The 27,759-nt window shown below is 49.0% G+C and overlaps 3 protein-coding genes across 8 annotated transcripts in view; 2 read left to right on the top strand and 1 right to left on the bottom strand.

Annotated features, from left to right (window-relative positions):
- Positions 1–27,759, top strand: part of LOC119842762 (zinc finger protein 239-like) — a 605,953-nt gene that overhangs the window by 358,019 nt on the left and 220,175 nt on the right. The gene's annotated exons all lie outside the window — the stretch shown is intronic.
- The window catches only part of LOC122455421 (zinc finger protein 436-like), a 258,058-nt gene that overhangs the window by 148,608 nt on the left and 81,691 nt on the right, over positions 1–27,759 (bottom strand). The gene's annotated exons all lie outside the window — the stretch shown is intronic.
- LOC119843022 (zinc finger protein 726-like) overlaps positions 499–27,759 on the top strand; it is a 37,891-nt gene continuing 10,630 nt past the window's right edge. The window contains 6 exon segments of the mRNA XM_043497459.1: positions 499–759; positions 4,986–5,074; positions 5,659–5,785; positions 6,704–6,817; positions 7,170–9,039; positions 23,301–23,500. Of these exon segments, the coding sequence (XP_043353394.1) occupies positions 4,997–5,074; positions 5,659–5,785; positions 6,704–6,817; positions 7,170–9,039; positions 23,301–23,500 (2,389 nt within the window). The 5' untranslated portion in view covers positions 499–759; positions 4,986–4,996.

Raw genomic sequence — 27,759 nt, 5'->3', positions numbered from 1 at the left:
GACAGCCAGTTCAAGATAGAGGTAGCAAACTGTGACAGGCATATCCCGTATCCATGAAAAATTTCTACCCGTAGACGAGGAGATAGGAAAAGGTAGAGGAAAAGGAAAGATGAGAGGTAGAAAATTGTGTTGGGAATGTCCCCATCCATCAGAATTTACCAGCCCTGGACCAAAGGATGGAGAAAGGCACAGATAGTAGCAAACCCTGCAGGCAATGTTACACTGGCAAGGTGAGGAGCAGCAGGTTGCCCTGCGGGGGGAAAGGAGGAGAACCAGAGGGTTTTTTCCTACAGCCCAGTGATGGGTTAATTTGACCCTACAAATAACCCGAGGACATAGCACTGACAACTCCATGATCCGAACTACGGGACAAGACCTTGCAGCTCAGTCAAGGGCCTGCAGACAGTGAACATGCTGTGGAGAAAAGACACGCAACGCGCTGCGTCGCGCTAGGACCCGGGAGGCGCAGGGCGGAGCGATCTCGGGGTCACGCAGCCTGGCATCGGGAAGTGAACTGCAGTCGCTGCAGTGATTCTTTGTTGCGCTGCAACCCACCTTCCTTGCAAGACCCCAGGACCTCGGCTGCTGCCGCTGGGGACCCCAGAGCCCTGGCTGCAGGCGGGGGAGGTTTCCTGTCGAGGGAGGAACATTCCCGCTGCTCCCCGAGAGACTCTCCCAGTGCAGAGACCCCGGCTTGTCCCGACCCCCCTACTGGGACCCAGAGCCCTGCTCCCAGGCAGTGCCCCACGTGGAGAGAAGGTGAGACCTGACTCCCCACCCCAGGGAGAGACGCTTCCGGAGCAGCCTGTCTCCTGGGGGATGCCCCAGGCTGCTCCCAGCTGGGCTGGCTGCGATTCCCTGCATTGGGCAGAGGAAAGCTGGCTGCCAGCTCCCATGGTTGCAGTGAGTGGGAGGGATGGGGGTGGGACAGCGACATGTGGGGAGCCAGACGGGGATGGGAGCCGGAAGGGGGCTGAAGAGAGGAAGGGGGTGCTGAGAGCCAGAGGGCATTGGGGCGGGGGTAGGGATGTGTGAGGGGGCGGGATGGGGCCATCAGGATGTGGGGACGCTGAGGGAATCCACAGGAATCAGGGGGCAGGGGGAGATTCTGGGGCTCAGGGGAACAGAGCTGGAATAGAGAGAAACTCTGAGTGGGGGGATAAAGGGAAGGAAATGTGGGATCTGGGGAGGCATGAGAGAAAGCAGAGACTGGCTGGGGAAGGGAGAGGGATGGTGAAAGATACAATGGCAGCTCCCCAAGTCCATGGGGTGGGGGAGGGGGCTGTCCCGCCCAGCAGCCAGTGGGGAATCTTTTCCCCTAGATAGGGTCAAACAAGCAGGGGGGTGGGTGGGTGGACAGGGGATTTCCCCCTAAGGGCTCAGAATTTACAAGGCAAATACCCTAACCCTAATCTCCCCAGACCCTGCTCCCAATTTAGTCTTTAATTTTTAAGACAATGTCACTATTTGGGGGTCTCACTCTTGAATGTTAAATGTTTGGACCTGACAGGATTGAACACAGCCCTTGATCTGATTTCTGTGCAGGATTCTGGGTTAAACAAGAGACTGCTAGCAACAGCAGTCAAGGAGTCCAACTGTATTTATTTTGGTTTGGTTCAGGTTCAGTTTCATTCAGTATGTTCAGTTTCATTTCTGGTTCAAGCCACTCAAAAAAAACAAAATAAAACTTCAGTTACTGTTTTAAATCATATTTCAATCTTTGTGGAGGTTAATTCAGAAAAGAGAACTGCAATTTAAAATGGAAACTGTTTTCATTTTTGGCTCTTTATTTTTTAACTTTAACTTTACATTAGTTTTCCTAGTGTTTTTGTGTTGTCAAAAGAGCACAATTTTTTTTATTCACAATTTCTTTGAGCAACCTAAAATAACATCTTTGTTTTGTAATATTAGACCTCTGCAGTGAAAGGATACATTTGAGGCCTGGAAATTTTCTTTCAACACTTACTTGTGTTGATGGAACTGCCTGTACAATTTTTGCTAGTTGATTTAGCTTGCCCATGACATTTTTCTGATGTTCCCAGTAGTTTGCTCTGTTTTCTTTCTTATTGAGTTGTGGCTCATCTACAAATCAATCAAGAATTGTCCCAATCCTTTTTTGGGCTTTCCTCCATCCAGATATCCCTTCCTTTTTGGAGATTTCACAAACTTTCAGAAGAAGTTCTAATTCATCATTCAATTTCAGACTTGTCTGATATTGATTCTGTGACATCATTATTTCTTACTTCTGACTGAAGTAGTTCCATCTTTTTCCATGTTTTCTGGTGTAATGAAATTTTGCCTTGCCATTGTCCTCTGCTGAGAGAGGGGATTGATATCTAGCATCAAGATATATGTAAGAAAGAAATGTATCTATCGGGGTGGGGGAGAGTAGGGGAAGGAAGATATCAAACAGTGCCTTGGGGGAGTTGGGAGTGGGCCGTGCAGCTGACTTCAGTGGGAAAGGGGGTTTGGAGCATGAACCGTGCCTCAAGTGGGGCAACTGGAGGGAGGAGCTGCCCCAGGGGTTGGGGAGGGTGGGAGGAAGCCTGTCTAAGAGGACAATGTTGGGGAGCCATTACTTTTGCCACTGGACATGAAGAGTTATGAACTTCAGGGCCCAGGGAGCATCCCACCTCTTTTCTCCCTAGGGGAGCATCTTAGAGATAGTTCCTCTACCTCTGGGCCCCCCTTCGGCCTCCCATGGTGTGCAGGCAGCTTCCAAGCTCCTCCTCTCCCTCCCTGTGCTTGTGGGATGTCCCCCTTCTAGTCTCATTTTTTTCTCACTATCCTGGGGCAGGCTATTCTGGGAGCCATCACCAGCCCATTGGCTAGTTAGTTTATTGTCTTAAAATTAAAATAAGATCACTGAATAATTTTTTTATATTGAGCTTAAAAAAATGAGGAATATTTATTTTAACCATCCTCCTCCCCCTTTTTTTTCAGTTCAGTCAGTAAATCAAAGTTATGAACATAAGAATGGCCATACTGGGTCAGACCAAAGGTCCATCTAGCCCAGTTTCCTGTCTTCCAACAGTGGCCAATGCCAGGTGTCCCAGAGGGAATGCACAGAATAGGTAATCATCAAGTGATCCTTCCCCGGTCACCCATTCCCAGCTTCTGGCAAACAGAGGCTAGGGACACCATCCCTGCCCATCCTGGCTAATACCCATTGATGGACCTTATCCTCCAACCTTTTGAGCAGGGGTGGACTAGATGACCTCCTGAAGTCTCTTCCAACCCTAATCTTCTATGATTCCATTAATTTTCTGAACCTTTTCCAATTCCAATATATCTTTTTTTGAGATGGGGCGAACACATCTTCATGCAGTATTCAAGATGTGGACATATCATTGATTTATATAGAGGCAATATGATATTTTCTGTCTTATTATCTAACCCTTTCTTAATGATTCCCAACATTCTGTTCGCTTTTTTGACTCCCGCTGCACATTGAGTGGATGTTTTCAGAGAACTATCCGCAATGACTCCAAGATCTCTTTCTTGAGTGGTAACAGCTAATTTTATATGTATAGTTGGGATTATGTTTTCCAGTGTGCATTACTTTGGAATTCAATGTTGATAAATGTATCTGCCATTTTGTTGCCCAGTCACCCAGTTTTGAGAGATCCTTTTGATGCTCTTCGCATTCTGCCTGGGACTTAATTATCTTAAGTAGTTTTGTATCATCTGCAAATTTTGCCACCTCACTGTTTACCCCTTTTTCCAGATCATTTATGAATATGTTGAATAGGACTGGTCCTAGTACAGACCCGTGGGGGACACCACTATTTACCTCTCTCCATTCGGAAAACTGACTGTTTATTCCTACCCTTTGTTTCTTATCTTTTAACCAGTTACCAATCCATGAGAGGACCTTCCCTCTTATACCATAACAGCTTACTTTGCTTAAGACCCTTTGGTGAGGGACCCTTGTCAAAGGCTTTCTGAAAATCTTAGTACGCTATATCCACTGGATCCCCCTTGTCCACATGCTTGTTGATCCCTTGAAAGAATTCTAGTAGATTGGTGAGGCATGATTTCCCTTTACAAAAACCATGTTGACACTTCCCCAGCAAATTATGTACATCTATGTGTCTGACAGTTTTGTTCTTGACTATAGTTTCAACCAGTTTGCCCAGTACTGAAGTCATGCTTACCGGCCTATAATTGCCAGGATCACCTCTGGAGCCCTTTTTAAAAATTGGCGTCACATTAGCTATCATCCAGTCATTTGGTACAGAAGCTGATTTAAATGATAGGTTGCAGACTACAATGGGGGATTTTCTCATTTGGCTGGAACCAGCCCCTAGGGCAGACCCGGGCTCTGCTGGAGACTCCAGGTGAGGAGAGAGACATGGGGGAAAGTGCTGGGGACCCGCAGGAAAGTGACTCTACACAAATGGCCCATCCTCACCCCATCTATGCTTCCGGGGGTATGCGAGTCCCAGAGCTGCTGCCCTCAATATATTCTGTTTCACGCTCCTGTTAGCAGGGGCAGTAGCTATTAGAGAGAAAAGCCCACAGGAATGGCAGGACAGTAACCTGTTCTTACATGCAGAAGCGGGAGTGGAGAGACTGGAAGGGGCAGCAGGAGCAAAAAATGGGGAAGGAGGTTCCAAGCTCCCTGCCCTGCCCAGCTCCATTTCCTGCAGCACTTCAGGGCAGATTGACTTTGCTGGGAAGAAGGTAGGAGCAGAGAGAGGAAAAGCCAGTTCCTGCCTCTGCCTAGTCCCCACGCTGCTGGGGGGAGGTGCCGCCCTGGGGACAGTGTCATGGAGGATCCCCCAAAGTGGCTTCTTTGATTCTGCTTGTTTCTGGTGTTTGGCTCAGAGACTTGGTTACCGGGAGGGTGTAAAAAGTGTCTTGTGAGTTTAGTCCTGTGGGAGGGGTCTAGAGTGTCTGTCTGTAGGGAAAGACCCTGTGGGGAATCAGGGTGTGAAAGGGACTACCGCTAATTTCCCCAGTTGTCCTTCTCACCCTGACAGGCTGCAAAATAATGATCATGTTTTGCTCCAGATCATCCCATCTTCTTGGGGGACGGGGAAGCAAAATGGATGTGATGGATCCAGCTCAGGTAGGGGATATTTTGGGGGGAGCTGGTGGGGAGGGTTGTTGTAGAGAGGGAGGGGCAGGAAATACACAGAGTGAAGCAGGGAGGGGGACAGGGTGTGATAAACTTGCTGGGACATGCTCAGTCTAGGGCTTGATTTATGACCAGGCCCATTGGCGGGTTGAACATCCCTCCCCAATTTCTGAAACAGGAAACAACCCCCCCTGGACAGGGTAGGGGAAAACAGACCAGAGTGCTGGAGCCTGAACCCACTACCCAGAGACTGCAGAGCAATACACAGGGAAGGTGCTGGGATTCCTGTCCCTGTCCCTGTTCCCTGTGTGGAGCTCTGCTTCCCACATCAGCCTGTGCCTAGTAGGTGTGTGGTAAATGAGAAGACCCTGCCTTCCTCCGTCTGCTGGGAGAGACAAAGAACTTTCACCTTCTCTATGTTCCCTGAGGCTTCCTGGCCACTTTGAGCAGAGTGGGGTGGGATTCTGCTCCTCTGCCCCTTCCAGAGCTGTCCTATTTTTATGCTTCTCCCCCCATGAATAATGGGATTGTGGCTGAGGCAGCAGGCACTAAGTGGTGAGCTCCTTTTATTTCAGATGCTGGTGACCTTTGAGGAGGTGGCTGTGTATTTCACTGAAGGGCAGGGGGCTTTGTTGGATCCCAGTCAGAGAGCCCTCTACAGGGATGTCATGCAGGAGAATTATGAGACTGTGACCTCACTGGGTAAGGATTTGTGTTTGTTGTTTGAAGCCATGGGGTCTACATTTCTGAATCTCGTCTGGGTCTTCTTGGGTCAGCTAGATTAGAGGGGAATGGGTCACATAGTCCACAGCTCCAGTGGACATTGACCTCCATATCCTCTCTAACGGGATAGGGGAGTCATGAGCTTAATGGACATGCTAATTCACACCCATCCCTCCAGCTCTCACAGGTGCAGAAGCAGTGTATTATCTTATCTCAGCAGTTCTTAAACTTCACTGCACCGCAGCCCTTCTGACAACAAACACTACTACATGACCCTGGGAAGGGGAAACAAAGCCTCAGACCGAGAACGAAGCCCACCTTCAGCCCGAGGCTCAGGCTTCGGCTTCAGCACAGATGAGGCAGGAGCTCGTGTTTTGGCCTCATCCCCGGACTGGGGGGACTCAGGCTTTGGCTTTAGCCCCAGGCCCTAGCAAGTCTAACGCCAGCCCTGGAGACCTCATTAAAATGGGGTTGCAATCCACTTTGGGATCCTGACCCACAATTTGAGAACCACCGTCCTCTCTGCATTAATTCTCACTCACAAACAGAATCTCTATGCACGTCCCGTCCTGGGACTAGCTCCTTCTGTGCGGAGGGCTCTTGGTTCTGGAGGTTTAGACATAGCAGGGGTTTAACACCAGAGTTTTGTGTGTACCTCAGCAAGTCCTCCAGAGCCCACAGATCCTGAGAACTCCTAGTGAAGGTGTGACAACTCCCCCACCCCTTCAGATATTGGGCTCTCCAAAGGGGGCTCAGTGACCACGGTCCCATCAGTTCAGGTCCCACTACCCCCTAGGAAATTATGGGGTCAGGTTAAACTCAAGATGTGTCTTTGTGACAAATACTCCACCGATCCTCAGTGCACTCTGATCATGCCTGATTTCACTCCCTGGGCAGGATTTCCCATTCCCAAACCTGACCTGATCACCCGGCTGGAAGCAGGGGAAGAGCCGTGGGTCCTGGATTTCCAGGCCTCCAAGGAAAGGAAGCTCCCAAGAGGTACCCACACAGGTGAGGAGTCAGTGACAGGGACACAGAAAGTATCTGGCAAATGAAAAAGCTGAAAATCCCCAAAATGTGGCCTGAGGCCCTTCAGTTCTGCCTCATCTCACCCAGGTCAATCTCTGGTCAGCAAGTGTCATGTCATCGTAGTAGATATCACTCATGACTTCCCACCCACCCTGTTAGTTTTCTCCCCGACTTCACTTCTTTGTGAGTGTTTGGATGGGATGTGGAGGCAAAATCCAATTTCTCAGTCTCCCCAACAGTTATTGTGTTGTGTTTTCCCTTTTTGCTGTTCCCCTTTCTATCCTTTCTACCACTCCAAGCAATGACTTCTGCCTGGATTCTCTCTCTTCCCCAGCAGGTGATGAGACAAAGAGTGAGAACGAGGAGGGGAATCCACAGCAGAAATGTCCTGAGCAAGTGGAACTGCAGGGGACATTTCTGAGAAGAGCTGAAGAGAACTTTTCCCAGTGCTTGGAACAGAGAAGAGCCTGGAGTAATTGGTGCAGGTCAGAGAGGAAGTTGGGAAACTGCCAAAGGAAGAAAGTGGATGAATCAATTGAATGTGGGGGGGCAGGCAAGGATCCCAAGGAAATCACAGCCCAGCAGACAAATCACAAGGAAAAGAGACCCTATAAATGCTTGGAATGTGGGAAAAGTTTCAGTCGGCGCTCTGGCCTTATTAACCATGGGAGAATCCACACGGGAGAGAGACCATATAAATGCTTGGACTGTGGGAAAAGCTTCAGTCAGCGCTCAGGCCTTATTAACCACAGGAGAATCCACACAGGAGAGAGACCCTATAAATGCTTGGACTGTGGGAAAAGCTTTAGTCAGCACTCAGGTCTTATTAACCATAGTAAAATACACACTGGAGAGAGACCCTATAAATGCTTGGACTGTGGGAAAAGCTTCGATCGGAGCTCAAATCTTACTACCCATCGGAGAGTGCACACAGGAGAGAGACCGTATAAATGCCTTGAGTGTGGGAAAAGTTTCAGTCAGCTCTCAGGCCTTATTAGCCATGGAAGAAACCACACGGGGGAGAGACCATATAAATGCCTTGAGTGTGGGAAAAGTTTTGGTGTACCATCTTCCCTTATTATACATCAGAGGACCCACACGGGAGAGAAACCCTATAAATGCTTGGACTGTGGGAAAAGCTTCAGTCAGCGCTCACGCCTTATTAGCCATGAGATAATCCACACGGGAGAGGGACCATATAAATGCCTTGAGTGTGGAAAAAGTTTCAGTGCACCATCAGTCCTTATTATACATCAGAGGACCCACACAGGAGAAAAACCATATAAATGCTTGGACTGTGGGAAAAGCTTCAGTCAGCGCTCAGTCCTTATTACTCATAGGAGAATCCATACTGGAGAGGGACCATATAAATGTCTCGAGTGTGGGAAAAGTTTCAGTGTACCATCAGCCCTTCTCATACATCAGAGAACCCACACGGGAGAGAAACCCTATAAATGCTTGGTCTGTGGGAAAAGCTTCAGTCGTCGCTCACATCTCATTAGCCATGGGAGAATGCACACAGGAGAGGGACCATATAAATGCTTGGACTGTGGGAAAAGCTTCAGTCAGCGCTCAGTCCTTATTAACCATAGGAGAATACACACAAGAGATGGACCATATAAATGTCTCGAGTGTGAGAAAAGTTTCAGTGTACCCTCAGCCCTTCTTATACACCAGAGAACCCACACGGGAGAGAAACCCTATAAATGCCTTGAGTGTGGGAAGAGCTTCAGTCAGCGCTCAGGCCTTATTAGTCATGGGAGAATCCACACAGAGGAGAGACCCTATAAATGCTTGGACTGTGGAAAAAGCTTCAAACGAAGCTCAAATCTTATTACTCATCGGAGACTGCACACAGGAGAGAGACCCTATAAATGCTTAGACTGTGGAAAAAGCTTCAGTCAACGCTCAGGCCTTATTAGCCATGGGAGAATCCATACGGGAGAGAGACCCTATAAATGCTTGGACTGTGGGAAAAGCTTCAGTCAGCGCTCAGTCCTTATTAACCATTTGAGAACCCACACAGGAGAGAGACCCTATAAATGCTTGGACTGTGGGAAAAGCTTCAATCGGAGCTCAAATCTTATTACCCATCAGAGGCTGCACACAGGGGAGAGACTGTAAAAATACCTTGAGTGTGGGAAAAGCTTCAGTGAGAGCTCAAAACATCAGGAGAGAAATCATATAAGTCCCTCCACTGAGGGGTAAGTTTCATTCAAAGATCAAACCTTGCTTCATATCAGATAATCCACACAAGAGAGAAACCCCGTAAGTGCTTGGATGATGGGAAAAGCTTCAATAACTGCAGGAAAAAATTCATTCTGAGCTCACACATTATTCCACATTCAGTAATTCACAGAAGAAATGTGACGGAATGTTCATTTGGAGCTCACATCAGAGGCTTCTCCACATAGGAGAGAAATTCTCTCATTGCCCTAACTATGGTTGGCCTTAGTAAAAACTCCATTTGCCAATTCCCACACACCTCAGTGGCATTTGACTCCCAGCTAACCAGCTGCACATCTCTGGGGGCAGGTTCCAGCAGCAGCTGACCCTGAGCTGATCAGGGACCCTCTGGCTTTGCCTTGTCTAAGGAAACCGCAGGCAGAGGAGAAGTTCCGATCAGCCCCTGCTCCTTCCTGCAGCCCTGGCTACTGAATTGATGGGCCTTCATGCCTCCTGCTAAACTGCTGGGGGAAGGGAGAGAGAAACTCCTCCAGAAGATCCCTCTGCCTGGATGAAGTTCCCCCATCTCTCTTCACTTCCCCACTTCCATGGAGATAAGAGGAGGGATATTTGGGCCAGGCCCCACATTCTCTCTGGACACCTGTCCCCACTTCTCATTTTCCAGCAGTCCCTGGGCTGGATTCCCCACTTATCTGGAGCTGGTCCCTGCAGGGTGAGTGTCCCTGGGGGTCGGCAACTCTTCCCCTCCCTAAATCCCGTAAGGTGCTGGGATCTGGGGAATCAAACGTGAAGGTACAAGGAGGGATGGGTTTTGGGGAGGAAACTGGGGGATTGTGTGGTTGGGTCTGGTGGATGTGGGATGCAGAGGGTGCTGGGGAAATCAAATGTTAGGGATCATGGGATAAGAGAGGAGAGTAAAGGGAAGAGAGCTGCTGCCTTTTATCACTCACCCCTCTGTCCCTTTTCCCTGCCCTCTCTGCATTCAGAAAGCACCACTGAGAGGACTGATTTCCACAGGGTCCTTTGTGGGATGCCTAAAGGCCTAGGGATCCTGTTACCCCAAAATTTGGACCCAAGGTGCCCTAATAATGGCCTCCCTATAACTGCAAAACAGTTGTGAATTTGGCCCATCTCAATGGGTGGCCTGCCCTAGAGGAATTGCCTGCGTTTTATCAGGGAGTGAGTCTCTAACCCTCAGCCGACTCCTCAGAACACATTAGTTCTGTTAACTCATGGAAGGATATGTATACAGCCTTCCACACAAAGGATTAACACTCAAGCAGTAATCGAATAAAATTAAACCCAGAACATCCCCCCACACTCTCCCCCAAACTCCATTTACAAACCTCCACTCAAACTCCAATGTTTTCAGCTCTGTTGGCTGACACCTATCGTGCTGCTCACACTACAATTCCCACAGAGGAGGCTGCCCAGAGTACCGTGGTAGGGAAGCATTGTCAAGTGCAACATTTCCCAGCTGTTTTTTAATTCTCTGTGTAATGTTACAAGCTGAGGCCTGACTGAATTTGCTGCTTGGCTGTTACTGAGGAGGCTCAGGTGAATTGAGGATGCTGAGTAACATCAGCTTAAGTTAATGGAGTTCATGGAGTTAAAAGGGTGCAGAGGGGGCAAATCAGGGGTGGGATGGTCAGAGTCTCTGCAGGTGAAACTGCACAGGTGGGACAAATAGCTGGAGGCAGAGGGAAGAGAGGGGCCAAGAGGCAAAATCAGGGATGGGGTAGCAACCAGGTTAGGAATGGGATACAGGTGCTGTCAGACATGGGCAGAGATGAAAAACCCTGGAGTAGGGAGGGGCAGAGGAGATAAAAGTTACCCCAGATGGGCTGAACCATTACAAAAATTGACTGTTAGAAGCAGAGGGGCTCTTCCCCCCCCCCCCCCCCCGACCTTTCAGGGCCATGGTGCTCAGCAGCCACTTCCCAGGGCTGTTTTCTTAATGGCTCAGTGCATCCCAATGCCTAGACACGGCAGCTCTTCCCTGTCTGATATGATGTATTGAACTGCTAAAGGAGACTTGATTCCATGAAATAGTCTACACCCCCCCTCCAAAAAATATAATCATCAGACTTGTTTTTAGTGTTTAAGTGAATTCCATATTAGTTTATATGCCAGTATAAAGCCTCATAGCAGTTCACAAATTCATCTTAGCTGCTGTTCTGATTGTCATCCTCTATAAATGTAGTTTTTTGTCTTTAAATTATCTACTTTTTAAAATGTTATTTTTACTACTCATAGCTCTTCATCATTTACCTTTGGTAACATTGTGAGATGGTTGTCATTGGGCATCATTGGGCATGTTTGTAATAGCAAATACAGTAGAGAGAGCCTGTAGCACTGGGCCTGGTGCAAGATCTGAGGCCTGAACCAGAGGCAGTGAACCAAAGTCAGGCCATGTATCAAAGCAGATGCTCACAAATTCGCTGCTCAGTACATTAACTTAACAAAGTTGTGGCTAGTGTACTAGGCACTAGAGATTTACGTAAATATATCCCAGCTAGTACAGATGGGTTAGTTTGACAAACAATGGATAGGGATGTTTTGTCCAAGATATAAGGAAAAAGGGGAGGTAAACATCTCATGAACCACGTAAGGTGGTACATAAACTGTTTATCCCAAGTTATGTGTCTTAGTCTATATATGTTGGGGTACCTCACTGTAAGCCTTTGTCCGGCCTAGTGGGCAGCAGAAAGTCCTGCTGATGACTGGCCTGGTCCAGTGTATTGGGCATACATGTGATAGTGTATCTGTAAAATCTGTGGGGCGCTTGTGTGACACTGAGTGAGAAAGGGTTCGTCAGCTAGCAGGCTACATGACCCAAATCCAACTTTTAGAGACATATTAAAAAGTATGTAAATGGTCATTAGGGCCATTCCATGTTAGATAAACTAGAGTTTTGAAATGTAGACTTCTATTGTTAGAGAATTAGAAGAAGATAGTGATTGTATTTTTCTGTGTTCACCTATATCTTGATAGAGGTTAACAATGTAACCTGTCTGTCACTATGTTCTATTGATTCAGAGATCAAAAGGGAATTTTAACATTTTGATGAAGCTTGGGTGTAACAATATTGTTATCTACATTTCTCTTTGAAATTTGTAGTAATCTGTCCATGAACTGCTTAATGGATAATTACCTTATGCTGATGAATGCAACTAGTTACCTGTGTATACATAGAAAATAGGAGGTTTTACTTCAAAGCCACAATGCTTTACCCAAGGAATACCTGCTGCCAGAGAACTGTAAAAGGAACTCTTGGGCCCTGATCTTGTTATCTCACATCTGCTTAAGCTTTGTCAGGGGAAGTTTGACTTGCAAGCCTGAGATATCCAGCTCCAGTCTGGATCATCCTAACATTGGACTATAACCTATGGAACTAATTCTGAAAACAACTTTTTGCAACTCTGAAGCTCATCATCTCTACTATGAAACTGACTTTAGAACTCTATTCATATTTGCATATATAGTGATCTTTTAACCTATACACTTTTTTTTTTAATAAATTTTAGTTTAGATAATAAGAATTGGCTGTAAGTGTGTATTTGGGTAAGATCTGAAATATTCATTATCCTGGTGGGTGATGTGTCCAATCCTTTGAGATTGGTAGAACTTTTTATATGATGAACAAGATTTTTCAGTAATCCTCATCGTATTTAACTTGGGTGTCTGGGTAGGAGCCCAAGGCTGGGTTGCTTTAAGGGAATTGTATTTCTGGGTAACCAGTAAGGTATTGTAGAAGTTGTTTTGTTGTTGGCTTGGTGACTCTAGGTATTAGGATAACCACCTGTTTGGTGGATTGTCTACTCCAATCTTTGTAGTTTGCCCTGATTAAGCAATCTCAGTGTCAACCCCTGAGACTCTGGTGACAGCATCGTTGACAATAAACCTGGCTGAGCACCTTTGTCACTGAACCGAGTCTATGGTCTTTCTGGGTAGTACTATCGAGGTCTGCTGGGTCAATTACCTGTACAGAACTGGAGAGAACACACCCACAAGCGAAATGACAACAGCAAATAATCACTGAAAATATGTTGCTAGTAATTTCAGCAATCACATCTCAGTTTACAGCACTTCTGGTTTGCACTGTAACATTCATTTTCAATTTCAATTTTTTTAAATTTATACAAGTTCATTCTTTGAGTTTATATGACATCAAGGATGACAGATCACCTGTATTGGTGTCAAAACTCTGCATGGTTTCAGAGTAGCAGCCGTGTCAGTCTGTATTCTGTAGAGCCTAAGGTGCCACAAGTACTCCTTTTCTTTTTGCGAAAACTTTGCATGTTTCCTTTAAACCAGCAATGGGGATTGCCTTGTTATTTTGCCTCTTGATCCTGCATACTAGTGCTTTTGCACACATTGCTACTTGTGAATAGAACTTGATTCCCAGATATTCACCATAGGCCAGATTTTTAAAGGCCGAATGCACTTAGATGCTTTTGAAAATCCCACTAGTCACCTAAATACCTTTAAAAATCTTGCCCTAAGGGCACTGGACTATACTGTAGGAAATCTTTCTCAAAGGCAAATATCTACTGAAAGTTTTGCTACATAGATATACAGCCCCCAAGATAGATTAACATCTACAGTTATGAAATTTAAAAACAAAACAACCCCCCCCCCCCAACTACTAAATACATTGTGTTCTTGTTATTTGCCCTTTTTGTTCCTGGGCCTTTAGAGGGCACTACTTTCAAACTTCTGCTGTTATCTCTGCCAAGGAATCCATCTGTCTAAAACGGTTGTACATGTCAATACAGTTTTGGACTCCAATAACATGTGCCAAGCCCTTTCTAACTGAAAATGTATTAAAAATTCTTAATCCCCCCCATCCTGCAAACACTGAAGTACACACTTAACTTTTCTATTACTTCATTTGTTGCATACATAAATGAAGTTTTTTCTACTGGATTGTTTATACTTCTAATTGCATATTTTAATTCCATAGCCTTTTATGTGTACTATTTATTTTATTATGACACACTTCAGTGATATTCTTCATTCTGTTTACTTATGTAATAAAAACATACATTTTATCAGCATTGAGGACCCAGACTATAAAACTGACTCAGATGTTAAATGCACCATTATTGTTCGTGTCTTGACAACTTTGATACTCCCTGTGTGGCTAACACAGAGAGTTATTTGCATCTGACTGTCTGCAGCCCCCCCATTTTTGTGCGTCATGTAAAGCCACTTAAAGTATTTTAAACTAAAGGAATTAACAGACTGCCCCATTTCCCTTATACCTTTCCCTTTATTTACTAAGGACTTCTCTACATGGTGTGACACTACAAGTGTGAAGCTAAGAAACTTAAGTTACAGTGCTTTAAACCCTCATGTGGACATGCTGATAGGATCATGCATAAGTAGTGGCTTTAGTTTTGACAATTGGAGTCAGAGCAATCGGAAGATTTCAGAAACTCTTCCCCAAAACACTAGCAACCATTAAGCGTTTGACCTGTCTTGACCATTTAAAAAGTTTTGTATAGTCCAGGTGTAACACACATTTATTTATTATTCCTGAGTGTTGCTCTGGATAGAAAAGCCTTTGCAATATTTCACAGGTATCAATTTTGGCCTGGCAAAATATAAATAAATGGTTCAAGGTTAAAATTTAAGGCGACCTCGCTCCTTCTTTCTGCCCTGCTCTGATCAGAACATCTTTCATGAGCAGGAGAATGAAGGCCTGGTAGTGTCATGGTAGAGCCTATTGTGCTCACAGCATGTGTTGGCTTAGAGATCCAGTGATCCACTCTATAAGCAATGTATAGAAAGTGATGGCACTCATGTCCATTAGAATTAACCAGATGATCCACATTTTTGGTGCTTTAACTGTAAAGATTCTTCTTTGAGCTCAACTTCTACCTGCTCGCTAACCACATGAGATATAAATCTTATCTGTTACTAACTATGTGCTCACAGGAAAATTTTACTCACAAACACAGCACCAGGCCCCATCACTGTGAATTGGGCTGTGAAATGTACCAGGACTGACAGAAGGAAAATAAACACAGACTCCCCTGGTACTATCATTATAGTTCAGACCTTTTTTCCAGACAGCCATTGCTGCTCCAGCTCTCTCTGTGTTCCTAGCTTGTAGCAACTTAAATCTTTTCAGCACTATGGAAACACCAATCAGTTCCTGAGAGACTGTGAATGTCAATGGGAGTCAGGCACCTTCCTGCCAGATTCATAGGTTTGTAAGGCTGCCCCTTCATCCTCCCAATCTCCCTATAGGGTGTGGGGCTGTTAATCACCTTTTTCTGAGGGGCAGAAGTGGAGGTTAATCCCAGGGGACAGAGACTGAAAGTCTCACTGTGGATCTCAAATCACTGGGCTCTGTGTTGGTGCAGCACAGTGGGGTGGGGGAGGCAGGGCCATCCCTAGGGATATGTGGGGCCCGGGACATAGATGCTTAGTTTCTATCTGCCGGGGCTCCCCCTGGCTCTGCCCAGCCCCCGCTCCCACTCCACCCCTTCCCCCAAGGACCCACCCCACCCCACCTCTTCCTGCCCCCACCCTGCCTCTTCCCCACCCAGTTCTGCCCCTCCCCCTTGATTCTCTCCCCTCCACTCTAGTGCCACCGTGAAACAGCTGATCTGATCTGATCAGCAGTAAGTGCTGGGAGGGAGGGGGAGATTGGTAGGGTGGCTCCTCCTTGCGTTCTCCTGCCTCACCTCACCACCCACCTCCTCACAAAGAGCAGGGCCCGGGGTAGTCACCCCAATTAACTGTACCCTGATGAAATCCACCCCACATCCCAGGGCAAGGGCATGGGCTTCCAGCCCACCCCTTTGAATGGCAGTCACTGCTAGCATGGCCCCTGGGTGGAAGTTCTGGATGCAGCCCCTCTGCATCACTTGCTCACTGGATACTCCTGCCATGGTGCCCAGGGAAGCAGCTGCACTGCACGGTCATGCTGTACATCCCTCCTCCATGCTCTCATAGGGTTATTTTATTTGCTGTGGGTGGGTTTCACCCAGAGAGAGGCAGTGGGAACTAGCAGTCAGAGGATCCCAGCTCCTTAACCCTATATCCAGGGCAATACCATGCTACTTCCTGAAGGTAACACACAGAGACATGAAGATAATGTAAATACAGTTCGAAAGGGGAGACCTTCACCTACCACAAGAATAAGGTAGAATTCACAGTGTAGCCAACTCATGATTTTTGTCATGAGTCTCATGTTGCTTATTGTTTTCCTTAAAGCCCCAGCTCCTGGAGTCAAGTGGATATGTGATGATTTCAGCCTTCAGTCTTAAAGAAAAAGTATGTTTCTAGCCCTTGTGGCTGTGGAGAACGCTTCAAAATGTGACCCCAGTGCACCCTAAAGTGCAAAAAGTGGAAGGCAAATAAAGGGAACTCCAAAGCTGTTGCTTTTACATAACCTCATGATTTTTGGTGAACCTGACTCATGATTTTTGAACTTTTGGGGTTGGCAGTACTGGAGAAACTTCTCAGCAGTTCCAGGATCCTTGCTTCTACCTACTTTAGAGTTACAGTCACTGAGCTATATTGTCTGGGCTTGTGTTGTTCTGTCCCCTTGCCCCACCACAGTCATCCCTTGGGAGTGAGGGGTACACATAGGCTCTAGCTGCAGGCTGGGAAGCAGCACCAGTCCAGGCATAGCCAGGGGAGACGCTGAAGAAGAGTCACTCCAGGTTGATGCTTTTCCCGAGTGGCTGCTGTTGTGCCCAATCTGGCAGTGCTCTGGATGCCTGCCCATCCCTTGAACCCTCTGCCCCCCAGGCTCTGGCTGTCCCATTGCTCATGCTGCTACCCCAGGCTGGGTGGATGTGCTCCCTCAGGGATGGTTGCAGGGTTGGTGTGACCCTGCCCCACTGGACTCTGGGAAGGGCCATGTCCCAGGCTGTGAGTTCCAGGCATGGGGGAGGGAAGCAGAGGAGCTGCCCCTAGGTGCCACAGACAGTGGACTGGCCTGGATCCTGTCAGGCGTCAGGGAAGCCTGGCTGTTTGAAAATAGCCAGAGCCTCGCGAACCAGCTGAGCGGCAGCGAACCAGCGGAGCAGCGGGGACAGCAGAGCAGCTCACAGCAGGAGTTTGCCTGGGACTGGTAAGTATCCGAGTGTGTGTGTTTGCTTGCTGAGGAAGTATCCGAGCGTGTGTTTGCTGGGAGGGCAGGGAGAGAGCCTGAGTGAGTGTCTGATTGGCTGCTAGCCTGCAGGGGGCGGGCATTAGGGTGTCTGTGTGTTTGCGTCAGGGAAGCCTGGCTGTTTAAAAATAGCCAGAGCCTCGCGAACCAGCTGAGCAGCGGGGACAGCAGAGCAGCTCACAGCAGGAGTTTGCCTGGGAGTTCGCCTGGAGTGAGCCCAGTGAGGCTTACATCTTGCCAACGTCTCTGAGGAAGCTCATAGTAGGTAGGTGATATGGAAGGGGGGGGTTCAGCTATTGTGACCTGCACTGGATGTGCCATGTTTGTCTTTCTTCCACAGGACAGAAGCGACTTTGTCTGTACAAAGTGCAAGCTGGTCTCCATATTGGAAGAGAAGATTGAAGGTCTGGAGCAACAGGTAACGACCCTGCGTTGTATACGAGAGACTGAGGATTTTCTGGACCAAACTCAGGATAGCCTTCTAGGGGCACAAAGCTCTAAAGATATAGAGCAGGTTGCACAGAGGAGCCAAGAGGCCAGTGAAGAAGCTTGGCAACATGTGACCTCCAGAAGAGGTAAGCGGAATGTCCGGGTTCCAGTAACACAGACACAGGTAACTAACCGCTTTCATGTTCTCTCCACAGGTACCATTGCGGAGAGTGGACCAGATGATATGTCTGGGGGGAGAAAGCAGAAGGAGACCCCGCTGGTTGGGAGGCATGAGATGCGATGTCCTGAGGTTGGGGGTTCCACGACCACCACTCCCAAGAGGAGAAGGCGGGTGGTGGTGGTCGGGGACTCTCTCCTCCGGGGGACTGAGTCATCTATCTGCCGCCCTGACCGGGAAAACCGAGAAGTCTGCTGCTTGCCAGGAGCTAAGATTCGTGATGTGACGGAGAGACTGCCGAGACTCATCAAGCCCTCGGATCGCTACCCCTTCCTGCTTCTCCACGTGGGCACCAATGATACTGCCAAGAATGACCTTGAGCGGATCACTGCGGACTACGTGGCTCTGGGAAGAAGGATAAAGGAGTTGGAGGCGCAAGTGGTGTTCTCGTCCATCCTCCCCGTGGAAGGAAAAGGCCTGGGTAGGGACCGTCGAATCGTGGAGGTCAACGAATGGCTACGCAGGTGGTGTCGGAGAGAAGGCTTTGGATTCTTTGACCATGGGATGGTGTTCCATGAAGGAGGAGTGCTGGGCAGAGACGGGCTCCATCTTACGAAGAGAGGGAAGAACATCTTTGCCAGCAGCCTGGCTAACTTAGTGAGGAGGGCTTTAAACTAGGTTCACCGGGGGAAGGAGACCAAAGCCCTGAGGTAAGTGGGAAAGCGGGATACCGGGAGGAAGCACAGGCAGGAATGTCTGAGAGGGGAGGGCTCCTGCCTCATACTGGGAATGAGGGGCGATCAACAGGTTATCTCAAGTGCTTATATACAAATGCACAAAGCCTTGGAAACAAGCAGGGAGAACTGGAGGTCCTGGTGATGTCAAGGAATTATGACGTGATTGGAATAACAGAGACTTGGTGGGATAACTCACATGACTGGAGTACAGTCATGGATGGTTATAAACTGTTCAGGAAGGACAGGCAGGGCAGAAAAGGTGGGGGAGTAGCACTGTATGTAAGGGAGCAGTATGACTGCTCAGAGCTCCGGTACGAAACTGTGGAAAAACCTGAGTGTCTCTGGATTAAGTTTAGAAGTGTGTGCAACAAGAGTGATGTCATGGTGGGAGTCTGCTATAGACCACCGGACCAGGGGGATGAGGTGGATGAGGCTTTCTTCCGGCAACTCACGGAAGCTACTAGATCGCATGCCCTGATTCTCATGGGTGACTTTAATTTTCCTGATATCTGCTGGGAGAGCAATACAGCGGTGCATAGACAATCCAGGAAGTTTTTGGAAAGCGTAGGGGACAATTTCCTGGTGCAAGTGCTAGGGGAGCCAACTAGGGGGAGCGCTTTTCTTGACCTGCTGCTCACAAACCGGGTAGAATTAGTGGGGGAAGCAAAAGTGGATGGGAATCTGGGAGGCAGTGACCATGAGTTGGTTGAGTTCAGGATCCTGACGCAGGGAAGAAAGGTAAGCAGCAGGATACGGACCCTGGACTTCAGGAAAGCAGACTTTGACTCCCTCAGGGAACAGATGGCCAGGATCCCCTGGGGGACTAACATGAAAGGGAAGGGAGTCCAGGAGAGCTGGCTGTATTTCAAGGAATCCCTGTTGAGGTTACAGGGACAAACCATCCCGATGAGTCGAAAGAATAGTAAATATGGCAGGCGACCAGCTTGGCTTAATGGTGAAATCCTAGCGGATCTTAAACATAAAAAAGAAGCTTACAAGAAGTGGAAGGTTGGACATATGACCAGGGAAGAGTATAAAAATATTGCTCGGGCATGTAGGAAAGATATCAGGAGGGCCAAATCGCACCTGGAGCTGCAGCTAGCAAGAGATGTCAAGAGTAACAAGAAGGGTTTCTTCAGGTATGTTGGCAACAAGAAGAAAGCCAAGGAAAGTGTGGGCCCCTTACTGAATGAGGGAGACAAGCTAGTGACAGAGGATGTGGAAAAAGCTAATGTACTCAATGCTTTTTTTGCCTCTGTTTTCACTAACAAGGTCAGCTCCCAGACTGCTGTGCTGGGCAACACAAAATGGGGAAGAGATGGCCAGCCCTCTGTAGAGATAGAGGTGGTTAGGGACTATTTAGAAAAGCTGGACGTGCACAAGTCCATGGGGCCGGACGAATTGCATCCGAGAGTGCTGAAGGAATTGGCGGCTGTGATTGCAGAGCCCTTGGCCATTATCTTTGAAAACTCGTGGCGAACGGGGGAAGTCCCGGATGACTGGAAAAAGGCTAATGTAGTGCCCATCTTTAAAAAAGGGAAGAAGGAGGATCCTGGAAACTACAGGCCAGTCAGCCTCACCTCAGTCCCTGGAAAAATCATGGAGCAGGTCCTCAAAGAATCAATCCTGAAGCACTTAGAGGAGAGGAAAGTGATCAGGAACAGTCAGCATGGATTCACCAAGGGAAGGTCATGCCTGACTAATCTAATCGCCTTTTATGATGAGATTACTGGTTCTGTGGATGAAGGGAAAGCAGTGGATGTATTGTTTCTTGACTTTAGCAAAGCTTTTGACACGGTCTCCCACAGCATTCTTGTCAGCAAGTTAAGGAAGTATGGGCTGGATGAATGCACTATAAGGTGGGTAGAAAGCTGGCTAGATTGTCGGGCTCAACGGGTAGTGATCAATGGCTCCATGTCTAGTTGGCAGCCGGTGTCAAGTGGAGTGCCCCAGGGGTCGGTCCTGGGGCCCGTTTTGTTCAATATCTTCATAAATGATCTGGAGGATGGTGTGGATTGCACTCTCAGCAAATTTGCGGATGATACTAAACTGGGAGGAGTGGTAGATACGCTGGAGGGGAGGGATAGGATACAGAAGGACCTAGACAAATTGGAGGATTGGGCCAAAAGAAATCTAATGAGGTTCAATAAGGATAAGTGCAGGGTCCTGCACTTAGGATGGAAGAATCCAATGCACCGCTACAGACTAGGGACCGAATGGCTCGGCAGCAGTTCTGCGGAAAAGGACCTAGGGGTGACAGTGGACGAGAAGCTGGATATGAGTCAGCAGTGTGCCCTTGTTGCCAAGAAGGCCAATGGCATTTTGGGATGTATAAGTAGGGGCATAGCGAGCAGATCGAGGGACGTGATCGTTCCCCTCTATTCGACACTGGTGAGGCCTCATCTGGAGTACTGTGTCCAGTTTTGGGCCCCACACTACAGGAAGGATGTGGATAAATTGGAAAGAGTACAACGAAGGGCAACGAAAATGATTAGGGGTCTAGAGCACATGACTTATGAGGAGAGGCTGAGGGAGCTGGGATTGTTTAGTCTGCAGAAGAGAAGAATGAGGGGGGATTTGATAGCTGCTTTCAACTACCTGAAAGGGGGTTTCAAAGAGGATGGCTCTAGACTGTTCTCAATGGTATCAGATGACAGAACGAGGAGTAATGGTCTCAAGTTGCAATGGGGGAGGTTTAGATTGGATATTAGGAAAAACTTTTTCACTAAGAGGGTGGTGAAACACTGGAATGCGTTACCTAGGGAGGTGGTAGAATCTCCTTCCTTAGAGGTTTTTAAGGTCAGGCTTGACAAAGCCCTGGCTGGGATGATTTAACTGGGACTTGGTCCTGCTTTGAGCAGGGGGTTGGACTAGATGACCTTCTGGGGTCCCTTCCAACCCTGATATTCTATGGTTCTATGATTCTATGATCCCCCCCTTTACTCCACCTGCCCCTCTCCTTGAACTGCCCCCCTTGTCCTGCCCAGCTGTTAGAGCGGAGCCTGCCCCATTCATCTCTGTGGGTGCTTCACTCCCTGGATCTCAGTGCCGGTGACCAGATCTCAGAAAACATTTAGGCACCTAACACCATGGAAGCAAGGAGCCTAAATACCTTTGAGGATCTGGGCCTATGTACCTGTTTACTTATTCTCACCTCCCACCATCTCAGCATTATGCCCCTGTAGCATGCACCAAGCATGCCTATTCTAAACTCTTCTTCACCTCAGTATGAGCTCAACATGCACCAAGCATGCTAGTCCCTTCCCAGTCCCTGACACAGAATACAGGTCTGTCATGCTTTAGTGCAGTGAGCCTAGCCCAGCAGAGAGCTCCCTGCTTTCCACAGCTTTCTTCAGTTAATGCTTAGGCCAGGTCTACACTACAGAGCTATATCAATATAACAACATCACTCATAAGCGTGAAAAATGCACACCCCCATAAGCAATGTAGTTATGCCAACCTAATCCCCTGTGTAGACAGCGCTATGTGGATGAGAGAGCTTCTTGCCTTTTCGGTAGGTGGATTAACTATGCTGATGGGAGAAGCTTTCCCATCAGCACAGTAGTGTCTTCACTAAGGAGCTACAGCAGCACAGCTGTAGTGCTGTACATGAAGACAACTCAAGCCCTTAGTGTCTTCCTTGGTTGGCTTTTTGTAGTACTGAGGTGAGGGGAGTCTGGGGAGTGGCTCCTGCCCTGGAGCCCAACGAAGCAATTCTCCTGTGGCAGGAGAGGGGCACTGACAGGAGATGCTGTTGCAGTTACAGGTAGTTACAGGGGCAGTTTCTTTGAACTGGACTCAGAGGGGTTGTGGCCACTGAATCACACTGTGCATTGAAACGTTCTGGCAGTGGTGTGGTCTGAATTAGACACCTTGCTGCAAATTAGCTTCCTCTGTCCCTGACTTTCTCTGGCAGCTGGAGGGTGTTTGCAGAGAGGATTTGCTCTCTGTCTCTCTCTCTGTCCTCCCATTGACACCATGGGATCTATGCGTGATGCTCCGCCTTAATGCTGGGAGAGGCAAGTCCTGTATGCAACCCTCCCCTCCTCACCACACCACAACCATCAGAGGTGCAAGTAAGTGGTACGGTAAGGCATACCGCCAATGGTACACAGCTGACTGTACTGGCAGGGGACAGCTTCCTCAGGCCAGCAATTTAAAAGGCCCTGGGCTCCCAGCAGCGGCCGGAGCCCCTAGCCCTTTAAATTGCTGCCAGAGCCCCGTTGCTGCAGCCCTGTGGTAGCGTCGGCGGACAGAGCCCCTGACCCTTTAAATTGCCACCAGAGCCCCATTGCTGGAGCCCTGGGGTAGCGGTGGTGGCCGGGAGCCCTGGGGCTCCAGCAGCAATTTAAAGGGCCCATGGCCCTGGCCACTGCCGCAGCTCCAGCTACCATGGGGCTCTGGTGGTGATTTAAAGGGCCTGGGGCTCCCAGCTCCCTTTAAATCGCTGCCGGAGCCCCGGGGTTGCGGCGTGACTTAAAGGGCCCAGGGATTTAAAGGCCCTACCCCTTCCTCCTGAGGCTTGCCTTCTGGCTGAGGCCTCCCGCTCCCGCTCCGGACCGCAGCCCTGCGTACTTAAGTTACTTTCACCCTTGAAGAGCAGTCTCAGAGCCTGGGGTGCATGGGCTTGGGCTGCGGGTCTGGAAATAGCAGCGTAGACATAGGGCTCCTAGAGAAAGAGTAGCTGCCCTGCAATTGGTTTATCGCTAGGACCCAGAAGGAGCTGGGGAGAAGGGAGGGATCACCAGCCCCTCTCTGTCCTGGCGGGAGGAAGTGAAGTGCACTGAGTCTACAGTAACCCTTTGTTGCTGTGGGGAGTCCACGCTTCTTGCAAGATCCTCGAGCCCGGGCTGCAGCTGGGAGAGGGGAATCCGGAGCAGTAACGTTCCCGCTGCTCTCCAGGAGCCGCTCCCAGGGCAGAGCCCCCCCAGCCTGGTCAGGAAACCCCTTAACGGGAAGATCCTTGCTCCCAAAGAAGGAACCACTGGGGGGGGGGGAAGGTAAGAGAGACCGTCCCATCCTTCCCCCGCCCCCCACCGGGAGCGGTGCCAGCCCCAGGCTGGCTGCGATTCCCTGCGTTGCGTATAGGAAAGATGGCCGGCCCCTCTCATTGTTCGCAGCGAGCGTGAAGCCAGCCTGCTCCAGGGTCAGGGTGGGACAGGAACAGCCGAGGAGCCGGAGCTGGAAGGGGGCTGAAGAGGAGCAGGGGGCTCTGAGAGCCAGCGGGCACTGGGGGCGGGGATGTGTGGGACAGGAGGTGGGTGAACAGAGGTGTGAGGGGGCAGGATGGGGCATGGGGATGTGGGGCCGCTGAAGGGAGGCTGAGGGAATCCCCAGGAATCGGGGCAGGGGAAGGATTCTGGGGCTCAGGGGAACAGAGCTGGAACAGAGGGAAACTGAGTGGGGGGATAAAGAGAAGGAAAGGGGGGCTATGGGGAGGCTGGAAGGAGAATATGAGAGCAAGCGGAGACTGGCTGGGGGGGGAGAGCTAGAGGGCAGGAGAAGGGAGAGCGATGGTGAGAGATACAGTGGCAGCTCCCCCCCAGCCCAAGGAGAGAGGGAGGGGGCTGCGCAGCCCAGCCCAGCAGCCAGTGGGTTGTTGTTTTTACTGCACATAGTCAAAATAAGCATTGGGGGGGGGGGAAAGACAGGGGTTTAACCCCTAAGGACTCGTACCCTACAAGGTAAATATCCTCATGAAACCTGCACCGCTTGCATGCGCACCCCCCCCCCACCGTTCCCCATTTATTAATTCATTTTTTTTGACAAACTCATGATTTGGGGGTCTGAATGTTTGCGGCTGACAGGGTTAACCATGGTCCCACTCTGATTTCTGTGCAGGATTCTGATCTCAGTGACACCGGGGTCAAACCAGAGGAGCTGCCAGCAACAACAGGGGGTGGGGCCAGGTGGGCAAATGAGATCAGCCTCTGCCTGACCGTGGGGGGCTGCAGGGGCAGTGCACAGAGGGTCAGTCATTGGTGCAGCCATCAGAGGGCTCTGGTTATTGCCAAGAGAGAGGAGGAGGCTGTTGTTTGTCTTTCTCTGCTCATGATATCAGGAGCACTAGAGTTCAGTCCCTGGGGCAGATGCTGCTGCCTCCTCCATTGTGATCTGGGAGCCCAGACTGAGTAGTTGCTGCTCCCCTAATGGGGGGTGGGGGTTGGTGCACTTTTACCAACTGCTGCTGACACTGTTTGCTGCCAGGAGCAATTACTGATGCCTAGGGGATCTCCTGGGCTGCCCTGTCACAATATGCTGCCTCTGCCATTCCCCATCCTCTAGTCCAGTGGCTCTCAACTTTTCTAGACTGCTGTACCCCTTTCTGGAGTCTGATTTGTCTTGTGTACCCCAAGTTCACCTCACTTAGAAACTACTTGCATATAAAATCAGACATAGAAATACAAAGATGTCACAGCTATTACTGAAAAATTGCTGACTTTTTCATTTTTACCATATAATTATAAAATAAATCAATTGGAATATAAATATTGTACTTACATTTCAGTGTGTGTATATAGAGCAGTATGAATAGGGCCCTAACAAATTCCCAGCCATGAAAAATGTGTCATGAAATCTGGTCTTTTGTGTGCTTTTACCCTATACTATACTGTGATTTCATTGTGGAGACCAGTTTTCTCAAACTGGGGGTCCTGACTCAAAACCTTGTGACCTCCCTGCAACTCCCTTATTTTAGGGCAGTCAGAGGTATTGCCACCCTTACTTCTGCACTGCTACCTTCAGAGCTGGGTAGCCAGAGAGCAGGGGCTGCTGACTGAGGGCTCAGCTGTGCAGGTAGCAGTGGAGAAGTAGGGGTGGCAACACCACACCAGGTCATCCTTACTTCTGTGCTGCTGCTGATGGCAGCTCTGCCTTCAGAGCTGGGATCCCAGCCAGCAGCCGCCCACTCTCCAGCTGCCCAGCTCTGAAGGCAGTGCCACTGCCTGCAAACCCTCACTACTATAATCTTGCAACCCCTCCCAACTCCTTTTTGGGTAAGGACCCCTCCAATTACAACACTGTGAAATTTCAAATTGAAATAGCTGAAATCATGACATTTATGATTTTTAAAATCCTAGGACCATGAAATTGACTAAAATCGACTGTGAATTTGGTAGGGCCTTAAGTATAAACTTAAGTCGTATGAAATTTTAGTTTGTACTGACTTTGCTAGTGCTTTTTATGTAGCCTGTCCAAGGGCACCAGAGCCTTCCCAAAAATGGGGGGTGGAGACAGGCCCTGCTCCTGGCCAAGCCAGAAGCTGGATTGGGGCTGGGAGGGCCAAAAGCATCCCCCTGCCTATGTCCCTACCCAGGGCAGGTGGAGGGACCCAGGTTCCCCACAGCTGCCCACGTGGCTCTCCCTGACCTGGCTCTGGCAGAAGGGGGAGTGGGGACTCAGAGCCACAGCCCGGCCATGATAAGGTGGACCTACCATCTGCTCGTGGTGCGGGGGACCCCAGCAGCCCATGGTCTGTGTCCCTGCCCAGCGCAGGTGGAGGGTTCACAGCTGCCCACAGCATGGCTCTCATCCTGGCCGGGCTGCAGCTCCAAGGCCACCCCTGGCCAGAGGCAGGTCAGGGAGAGCCATGGGGGCAGCGGTGGGGAGCCAGCACAAAGTCATGGACCCTCCACCTGTCCTGGGCCAGATGGGGAATCTGGGGGGTGGGGACATGGGCCAGAGGCTGCTCTCAAACCTTCCCCCCCCCCGTGGACAGGTAGGGGGTCCATATGCAGCTCCTCACAGCTGCCTGGCCTCCCCAGCTCCAGTTGGGCTCCATTCTTGCCTGACCAGCTTCAGGGGGAAGAGGAAGGGAAGGGGGCAGGAGGACCCTGGCCCCCTGCTCCCCTCCAATTCCAGTGTCACTGGGCCTGTAAAACTATGCAAATACCTAGATGAGTTGATGTACCCCTTAGAAGTCCTCTGCATACTCCCAGGGTACATGTACCCCTGGTTGAGAATCACTGCTGTAGTCCAGGAGTAGCTACTTCTGATAATTGGGGACATTTGCATCACCATTTGCTACCTCTCCTCGTTTTCCATCTTCTGCTTTTCTGTATCTCCTGGGCCAGGAGGTAGCAAGTTATAATAGATGGTTGGGGTGGAGGGGCTTTCTCCTGTCACAATTTGTTACTGTTGTGAAATCTCTGTTTTAAATGTGGACATAAAGAAAGGTATTTTTTGTAACTTGGGAAAGCATTTCCTCAGGGAAATTATATGTAAAACTCTGAATGAAGGTATCATATGTTTATGGCCTAATCTATAATGGAAAGAGACTAATAGAGTTTCTATAGTAAACAAGCAGTTAGTGCACACAAAACAACTGGAAATGGTGTAAAGCCGTGTAAACCTTATTTTCAATACTTACAAATACCTGTTAAATAGAAGCAATTAGGCAGCAAATCTATCATTGTTCCTTGATAAAGACTATTCCCACCCCCACCCCACCCCGCCCCATTGCAACTGTTATGCGTATTGAACAAGTTTTCAACATAATATGCACATCTGTATTTTGGCACACACTTGTGAGCATTTGGCCCTCTGATCTTATTTCAGAGACATTTTCTCAGGCCTTTTCCTCACTACTGAAACCAAAGTGCCTTGTCCTCACTGTGTTTTTATGTCAGAATAGCTCCTGTGCCTTAGTTACCCTAAGGTTAACCCTCCCCCCCACCCCCCCGCACCTACCTACCTATTTTAACAGTGAGGAAAAAGGCCTAAGGGCTAGATTGACCAAGGGACTTGGGAATTGTGATACTGAGCGCTGCAATGCCTACTTTTAAGCACCTAGAATGTCACAGGAACAAAGCTGTGATCCACAAAGCCTGAGTTAGGTACTATGAATGGTGGGAAATAGGTGCCTGAGAATGCCATCCACAAAAGCCAGCTGGGAGCAACCTAAGCTAGCCAATGGGAGATGCCCATTAGAGGGAAGTTTCCTAAGTGTCACCCGTCTCTCAGAGGTTGGCATCTAAGTTCCCACTGCAGGTGGGCATCTGGCTCTGCCTAGCAATCCATGAATGGGAACCCCTCACCTGGAGCCTAAGATGTTTCTTGAGAGAATGAGCTAGGCAAGTACCTAACTTCACACAAAACAGCTCCTGGCAGAGGTGGTGGTACCGCCCACCTTATAACTTTTAGCCCTGGGGTATGAGTTAGAGGTGGGTGGTTACTCCATGTCTGCCTCCTGTGGCCAGGTTTTGAATGGGACCTGATCCAATAGGCAGCCTCTGAGCTTATCTACCAGATAGGGCCCTGC

The sequence above is a fragment of the Dermochelys coriacea genome, chromosome 14 (genome assembly GCF_009764565.3).
Source record: "Dermochelys coriacea isolate rDerCor1 chromosome 14, rDerCor1.pri.v4, whole genome shotgun sequence".
NCBI classification, from domain to species: Eukaryota; Metazoa; Chordata; order Testudines; family Dermochelyidae; genus Dermochelys; species Dermochelys coriacea.
The sequence above is the reverse complement of the archived record's forward strand: the minus strand, read 5'-3'. Positions and strand labels throughout refer to the sequence as shown.